Source organism: Macadamia integrifolia, chromosome 8, assembly GCF_013358625.1.
Source record: "Macadamia integrifolia cultivar HAES 741 chromosome 8, SCU_Mint_v3, whole genome shotgun sequence".
NCBI classification, from domain to species: domain Eukaryota; kingdom Viridiplantae; phylum Streptophyta; class Magnoliopsida; order Proteales; family Proteaceae; genus Macadamia; species Macadamia integrifolia.
Genome location: NC_056564.1, coordinates 19,151,830 through 19,160,792, shown reverse-complemented (window position 1 = coordinate 19,160,792; position 8,963 = coordinate 19,151,830). Strand labels below are relative to the sequence as shown.

Genomic DNA, 8,963 nt, shown 5'->3' with positions numbered 1-8,963 from the left:
TTTTTTTTTTTAAGGTTTTAAGACAATTCAGTTCGGTTTCGATTCAAACCGACGGTTCTTACACCTAAAATCGAAACCAAACCGAATCAATGAACATACTCACATACTCAAACTGAATTTGAACCAAATTAATTCGATTCAATTCGACTCAATATCGGTTTTGATATTCGGTTTCGGTTCCCAATTGGCACCCTTAGCCTCAGCCAATGTTATCTTCCCCGTAAACTCGGGCTGCTCTGAAATACGCAACTTTTTTTTGGGGTTTGGATAACCTATATTCCAAAAAGGACGTTTTTGGTAACGTACAGTCCCCATTTCTGGACTTCGTTCACTTTGAGGAGCATAAACCTCCCCTCTCCAACCAACTACAGAAGCATATTCTGTTAGACTATTGAATAATTCTCTTGACCAATACCCAACATTAGTACTATTATATCCAATTGCTAGCCACCAATTTCCACTGTTCTTCTCCTATTGATGAATCCCAAACAAATACAATTAAGAAATGCAGCAAAGAATCAAAAGGTTAGTCACCAATTAGATATAGCAAATAAGTATTTATTATAAGCTTAACATTGGAATTTTTTTATTTATTATTATTTTTTTCTTAAAAGATCATGTTCACAAGTAGATAGCTAGTTCTAAACTGGACCAATTCAAGAATATATCAAGCATGGTATTGGGCCACACACACATATATACATATATCAAAAATGTTCGCAACTTAAACACAATATAATAACGAAAAACTTCATCCTATCATAGATCCCAGAAGATGATCAAAAGGCACATCAATGTGTCAATAACAAGTCGAATGGTAGAATTATTTTATGGATTTGAGTTTATTAATTTGGATTTTAAACTTAGAAGTATCCTCATCAGTTCATAAAGTGTAAGATGGGCTTCCACATTTTAATTTGTTGCCAAAAGTCCACAACGTGTTTCCAATACCAGTAGTTGAAACTCGCAATCCATACTTGATCATTTCTCTTAGGAAAACACTAGTTTCATCCACTTTGATAAGAGTTGTAAAAGCATTAAGAATGTGCATGTAGATTTCATGAATAACCAACTGATAAGGGTCAGCTGGTATAACTGCATCTTTGCACCTTACCTCCCCAATTACCAATATAGTATTCCTTTGAAACATACCTACAACACACTTAAAATTCTAAATTGTGATACTTATTTCCATATTTTTTTTTCTCAAAAATAGTAAACAATTTCAGTATTAGAAAGGCAATTACTCGAATCCAGCAGGAAGTCTCCATTGTTCACCCAAACTTCTCAAGCTACCCACTACGATAGCATCCAATGCTGAAGACAACAGACTTCAGACTTCGCTTCACTGAACTGGTAGCTATTGTTGGGCCATTACCCAATAATGAATCCGACAAAGCACATAGCCCATGAGGTTGTGATCAGATTCGGTTGTAAGCATCTTTTGTAAACTATAAGCATTATCAAGTCCGTCTAGAACCCAAACTACAAGTCGTCCCCCATCCCCTACTTAAGGGGTTATTCGTTCATTTCAGACTATTTACAACAAAAGACAAAAGGGGAAGGGAAGATACAGCAAAGCTGATCCTAGGTATAAATAGGAAAGACATAACCCTAGAGAGTAGGTCCCATGACTGAAGCTCTCTCTAAAACACCTGGATCCCAAATCAATCCCAAGGGGTTCCTCCCGATTAAGACTAGAAGCGGGGGAAGGAGCAACTTAACCACTTTTCCTGGTGAGATGTCGTCGGTTGCAGCTCCTCAAAGCCAATAGAAATTTGTTGTATTGGAGTTTCATAGAGGGGTATTTACAGGGTGGGGGTGGGGGTTGCGAGAAAGTGACAGGGTAGAGAAGGGATAGAAGGAGAGGGAAAAGGGACTTTGGAGCCGGAGTAGACAGTGGTGCCTCATATGATACAATGCTCGCATCTTTATGTGGAGCATGGTTTTAAAAATCGGATTGGATCGATAATATAAGGTCAGGTCTCCGTTACCAGCCCATTTGGAAAGTATATAAAATGGTCTATATTTTTTTTTTTTAGAATGAGAGAATCATGTTCGCTTACTCGGCCACTGCATCAATGCATAGAACATTAAGAAGCAGCACACAGAGACATCTGGGGGAGGGCAACATCATTTATTCACACTTGTCGGTGTCAGGCACACACACTTTAAAAAACGTTTTAGCAGTGGTACTGTTGTTTTCACACATAACAAAAACTGGTTCCGATATCCAATCTGAGGTTGGATTTGAAAAGCAAATGGTCTCCATGGACATCGAGCATGAGGCACTTTGGGAGTTTTTTATCTCTCCAATGTGACCGAAGGAAAAGAAGATTAGAACGGGTTACAAAATTATGACATTAGAATTTCTACCCTAGCGCCCTATCCACATTTGATGAGCATAGAAGTCAAGTTCCGAATTCTTTTTAATCTTCTTGGTTATTGACCAATCGATAGAGGTACTTTACTAATTGTCTTGTTATTAGCCAGTCAATGATTTGTCTTTGGAAGACACGATGACTATTCATCAACTGTTCAATTTAACATCTGTGAGATCTTGAAGACTATCATCATTGGGACCTCGACCAATGTTATCTTCTCCGTAAACTCGGACTGTTCTGAAATACGCTGTTTTTCTAGGGTTTGGATAACCTCTACCAAAAAAAGGACGACGTGGGTAATGTCCATTCCCCATTTCTGGACTTTGTTCACCTGGAGGAGCATAAACTTCCCCTCTCCAACCAACTATAGGAGCGGATTCTGTTATACTATTGAATAATTCTCTTGGCCAATACCCAATATTAGTATTATTATATCCAGCTGCTACCCACCAATTTTTACTGTTCTTTTCCTGTCAAACAAAATTAAGAAATGCAACAATGAGTCAAAAGGTTAGTCACCTAGCATATTTATTATAAGCTTAACATTGGAGTATTCCTTTTTTTCTTTTTGTTTTTTAAGGATCATGTTTACAAGGAGATAACTAGTTCCAAATTGCACCGATTCAAGAATATATCAAGCATGATACTAGTCCACAAAAACAAAGGAACTTGAGTTCTCTCACCTGGAAAAGAAAGACTGGCAAGTCAACTGTTTCACCACCGTAGGTAGAAATTTTGGGAAAAGCCATACCAATGGGTAAATCATGGTTAACTTGGACAAAACCACTGCACAAGGCATTGAAGCACCCAGTCTTTTGAGACCCATCTACCTGTTTCATTTAAAAACATATACATATATATTATTAAGCAATAGATATATATTTGATGCAAAAAAATAATAAGAAGAAGAAGAATAAGATTCAAAACTAAGATAAATTGGCAATAGAACTTCATTTGATCACTTACAGTCCAATGACCAAAAAAATGGGGTTTTCTGTCACCATATAACTTGGGATTCACCTGACCATGACAAAATTTTTGCAGTTTAGATGCAAGAAAATGACTAATTGCAACTCATCATCAGTTATTCTGAAGAAATTAACATAGCCATGTAATATGAAATATTTATAATTTTGACAAGAATACTACTATTAGGTTCAGCAAATAACCTCTGCATTAATGGTTGATGGATATTGCATTAAGAATACAAATGTATAATGAAGTTTATATATATAAGAAAAGGTTGGGTATGCCGCTAATATCAATTATGCTAGCACCCATTGTGTCTATTTCTCTCTTCTCTTTTTCTGAAATGACCCTCATATCCTTCATGAATGATACTCCATCATGTGTTTCTATTGGTGCTATCCGTTAGCATACTTGATATCGACGGCATACCTATCCCTCTCCCTATATATAAAAATATATATATATATATATAGTGTGTGTGTGTGCGAGCGTGTGCGTGACGATGCAAATCATTTATTTATTGTCTAAAAATGTTGAATTGAAAAAAGTGATAAACAAAAGAGCGAGGTGTTGACACAGAGAACTGACATGCCATTCAACTTGAACGTGGTTTAGTCCACCTTGAGCATACATCACACCTGCACTGTACTGATTATCGGAGTTGACTGAGGGACTGACAATATTCATGCCCATTGAACCACCATGGTACTTCAAGCCTTCATCTTTTAGTTGATACCCTGCAAACTGAGAAGAGTATGTATTATACCTTAACTATTTATTAACTGATGGGATCGATGATTTTTTACAAACTAAGAAGTATTTGGTTTTTCTTCTTGGCTGCTTTGAATGAGAGAGGTTATAGAGGGGGGACTTACATGTTTTCTAGGGCCCTCATCTAAGAAGTGAAGAAAATTTTTGGAGGTATTTGAATAGGATTTCCACCTAATTAAATCTTCTTTTGTCGTCCTCCTAATGGGAACTGTTCCTGATGGGCAACCTCCACCATCAAGTCGGAGATAATCAATGGGATCTAATCCTGGAGAAGCTTCTTCAAGAGTTTCTCTTGGAACCGAAGAACTCATATGCAATTTTGATATGAACATGATGTCATGTTAAAAAAATAAAAATATGATCTCTATAAGTTGAATGTGATGACACAAATGATCTCTATACCTCAGGTATGTGGTTCTTGAGTAGTGGATTGTCGAAGGCTGGTTGTTTGTAGAAATCAACACAATCATAGATTTCGCCATGTTCCATCTATAAAAACCGTATAAGCAATTAATTCATCTACCATTGATCATTCAATGCATGTTTTTTCCAATAATTAATAAAAATGGGGGCCGAGTTTGAACAAAATATGTTGATGATGAGTGAGTAATGTATGTATGTATACCTTGATACTCTTGATTGCAGGCTTGTTCAAATGTTTGAGTTGTCTCTCCAACTCAAGATCTTCTTCTTTTTCCATGGTCATGAGGGTCGTTCTTCCTCCATAAACTCCATTGTAACTTAAAATGATTGAAGAAGATGATAACAAAGCTAAAAGCGTGAACATCAATAACGTCATAGCTTCACAGAAGGATCTGCTGAAATCTTTGGAGGCAATAGGGTAATATATAAGAATTTCATATGTGTTGCATTTCAAATTATCTTTTCGATAGGAAAACAAAAAATTGAATTTATGGCACTTACTGTTGTAATTCCTATTTTAGTGAGAATTTAAGGCACTTTGACCAAAAAACAAAAGAGAGAATTCATGGCACTTACCATTGTAACGCCTCCACATCCTCTACATCTGTTGCAAGTTGCAGTGAGTATCCATTGGCTGGGAGTCCCTTGGGTTGTGCATTCGGATGTGCCCAACAATTGAATATTCACTGCAACGTTGTAGCATTTGCAGAGGATGTGGAATCCAATTGTAACTGTTCATTTTAAATCACCACAGTTGAGTTGTATGAAGAAGTTGTGGTCTTTTTCGTGAAATCAATTCGAAAAACCAACTGGAAAAATGAAAAATTGCTCTCAATGTAGGAGAGGGAGTTTCAGCATAACATTTATATTTTGAGGGTTTTTTCATAATTAATGGAGACTGTGGCCGTGGGGGTTTTTAGCATGAAAATTTGAAGTTAGAGGGGCTGAATGTAATTAAGGGAGTTCTTGGGATCCTAGATCTATGGCTATGAGTGCCACGTGGCCCAGATGCCCATCGAAGGGCTCGTGCCTTTTTGAGCTAACACATGGCCCAATAGATGCTCCTGCGAGGCTTTTGGTTTTATTCTCTGTGGCTCCTAAATTGTTGTCCCATCTTCTGCTTTCACCTGAAGAATGTGGTTTACATTTTGTCTGTCCAGCCAAACAATATCTACTTAGCTTCTTGAGCTGATTCAAGATTTATTACCCATTCGGGTTTCAAGCACATAGCATATTTACAATGGCTTGTACAAGGTAATAATTAGAAGTAAACTAAAACAAGGAAACTACATCTGAGATAGGAAACCAGCTATACAAGACACCTAGCCATGCAAAACACAACTCAATCTTGCCTATCTATTTAGCTTCTTGAGCTGATTCAAGATTTATTACCCATTAGGGTTTCAAGCACATAGCATATTTACAATGGCTTGATAGCCAAGAGAGAGATAAGTACAAGGTAATAATTAGAAGTAAACTAAAACAAGGAAACTACATCTGAAATAGGAAACCAGCTATACAAGACACCTAGCCATGCAAAACACAACTCAATCTTGCCAGCTCACATTATCTGTCAATTTGAAATGGCTCCATACTAATACATTCATTGTATCTGGTAACTTATTGCATTAAATCTTTCCTTTCATATTCAATAATAATGGAAAAAAAAAAAACTGTCTTTTAAAGCATAGATATGTTATGCCAACTAATGGCACATTGGGTTGATAGAACTGCTAGTTCATCTACTAGTCATTCTAGGATCAAACAATTATCATCGTCTAACGCATGATGGTTCAACATTTATTTCCAATTCTCATAAGATGTGTTAAAAGCGCTTGTAGTTGTGTTTGCATGTTATATAAATTTTTTTTAACCTCAGATTTATCATACCTCTAAAACGAAAAAGTATCTGTCGTAAGAATATGAAGGTACTATAGAAAAACAAGAATCTAAAACGATGTAGAAAATACGAATGGAAAATAAAATTATTAAATCACACAATGTATACAAAGATTAATGTGGTTTGAGAAAATTGCTACGTACATAATGAGATGAGATATGTTTTATTGTCAATGGAGAATATATAGGGTTGTAGCTCCTCCTCACATCTATCTTAGATTAATTATAAAGAAATAATTCTGACTACAAATATATATATATATATATAGATATATATGGATCCTTATAACTCGTCCTATTCAGCTTCTTATCAGCTCTTTGGAATCAACTCACTTATACATGCAAGTGACGGAATAATACAAGATATCATGTCCCAAACATATACAACTCGTGAAGGACAATATACCATTACATGAATTATACATTTATATAGAAAGTATAACAAACACATTGTATATTGTCCTTTCCAAATGTAGGCAGTATGATTTCACAAAAACAATGCTCAAAAGTATAGATTTTCAAAAGCCATCATAATGAACAAGAAGGAGAACATATGTTCCGAACCCCTAATTACAAGCACTGGTAATCTTGTTCATTCTTTACTTTATTCATACATACTTTGCACATAAAATCGAGCCGGTGATCGAGTTAACTCCGATTAACTCACAAACCTGTCAGGATCAACAATGCAGTAACTGCAATACATCATACATCTACTAAACTAAGATAAGACCTGTATTTTTAACGGAAGACTTGTTCATAATAATATCTGTAATTGTTTCCTAAATACTTGATACCCAAATTGAGTAATAAAAGTTATATATATTTGGGCCCGAAGGCATGAGATATACACAAAAATATAATAATTTAAGCATTAAGTCATCAAAAGGGAGTACATCAAAATCATCAAAAAGAATCACCCAGGGGTCATTGGTGCCATGCAACACAATCCTCGCATATGCAATCAGCACCGTGCTTGAACTCATCAGGGACCCACCAGTCCTCAGAGGGAAACTCCACAATGGGGTCCGGCTCCTGATCTCTAGGCGGATAACCTGTAAAATCACATAAAAAGAGTTGTGTACGTGGGATGAGCTCACTAACCCAATAAGTGGAAAGGAAAACCACACAAACAGTCACAATACATATGCGCCTATATGTATGCAATTCATTTTAATTCTATTAGCCTAACAACATTACTAGGTCATAGGCTATGTGCTACTCACAACCACAATGCGCGTATGCCCTGGGTACGAGCCGCGAACCCCATCCAGTGATACGCCCGTAGGATTGTCGGAGAAAGCCACCATTGGTACCAAAATTTAAAATGCAAACCGACTCCCGACAAATTTAAATGACAGTAAGTAAATGGGTGACTCCAGCAGAAATAAAATCAGTATGATTGGCCCTCTGAATATACCATCAGGGTTACTGACTGTCCTAGCGATCATCCGTGCATACTTCTAACCACAATAAGAGTTCGACAACTACAACCCGATGCTTCCCCCTAATAATAACCCAATACATAAATCCCTATTGGGAAGGGTCGTAGCATAAAGGGGTATATAAATCCTAGCCACATGCTTCTATATGAGCATAGTACAATTGCATGATGGCACCGTGTCCCATTCCACGAGCCACCATGCACTAGTTTTCAAGTCTACTATGGCATCTAAATCTAACATGCATATCATGTCCAAATGAGATTCCTCCATCACATACATCAAGACATAAAGAATATTCAATCATAACACAAAGTATAACATAATATGTAAATACACATTCAATGCATGATATGGCATATGTGATATCTAGTCTACACACAAGTGACATGATGATATGGCTAGAATAACACATATTAAATGATGCATAACATTTTGAAATTAAATTAGAGTCCACTCCCCACTTACTTATATATGTACAAGGTTCTTGTACCCGACACGTAAGAGATCCGATGTGTGGGTACGCGTATGATGAGTGTAACATATTATAAACATAATGGTTTATCATTTCACTATTTTGGGGTCAAAATCATCATATTTGAACACTAAAATTGGGTTTAGAATCATAAATGGGGGTTAACCATCCAATTTGCACCCATTCTGGGCATTCTGGAAAGACAGGTGGGTATAAGTCAAAGACAGGCGGGCTTCGTAGCCCACCAGTTTTGTCACAACCTGTTCTCACTGAACCGGGCCAGTGACCGGGTTAACACCGGTTAACCCAAACCTGCCAGGATCATCTGATACTGTATTCCACCACAGCATACACATAACTAATAAAAACTTATCAGATCAGCGGAAGACTAAGTTTTACCTGTGAATAGTCCTATAATACTTGATACCTGAATTATGATACAATAGTTATAAACATGTGGGCCCGAAGGCATGATATTTACACAATAAAAGTACAATTCACATATCAAGTATATAAAGGAAACCATCAAAATAATCAGAGTACACAGCTCGGATCGGTATCAAAGGCTAAAGCTCAGCTCGGCATCAAGGTTGGAGCCCA

General features: G+C 36.7%; 1 protein-coding gene across 6 annotated transcripts in view; it reads right to left on the bottom strand.

Annotated features, from left to right (window-relative positions):
* The window catches only part of LOC122086234, a 14,120-nt gene that overhangs the window by 3,998 nt on the left and 1,159 nt on the right, over positions 1 to 8,963 (bottom strand). For 2 of the 6 annotated variants that reach the window (XM_042654969.1, XM_042654971.1), the window contains 8 exons: positions 7,343 to 7,501; positions 4,750 to 4,949; positions 4,527 to 4,613; positions 4,229 to 4,435; positions 3,942 to 4,097; positions 3,351 to 3,404; positions 3,068 to 3,214; positions 1 to 2,854 (listed from right to left, as the gene is read on the bottom strand). In XM_042654969.1, the coding sequence (XP_042510903.1) occupies positions 2,531 to 2,854; positions 3,068 to 3,214; positions 3,351 to 3,404; positions 3,942 to 4,097; positions 4,229 to 4,435; positions 4,527 to 4,613; positions 4,750 to 4,923 (1,149 nt within the window). In that variant the 5' untranslated portion in view covers positions 4,924 to 4,949; positions 7,343 to 7,501 and the 3' untranslated portion in view covers positions 1 to 2,530. Of the gene's footprint in view, positions 2,855 to 3,067; positions 3,215 to 3,350; positions 3,405 to 3,941; positions 4,098 to 4,228; positions 4,436 to 4,526; positions 4,614 to 4,749; positions 4,950 to 5,123; positions 5,638 to 7,342; positions 7,502 to 8,963 lie in introns of those variants that run through there. The other 4 variants (XM_042654972.1, XM_042654973.1, XM_042654968.1 and 1 more) reach the window with 3 other exon arrangements.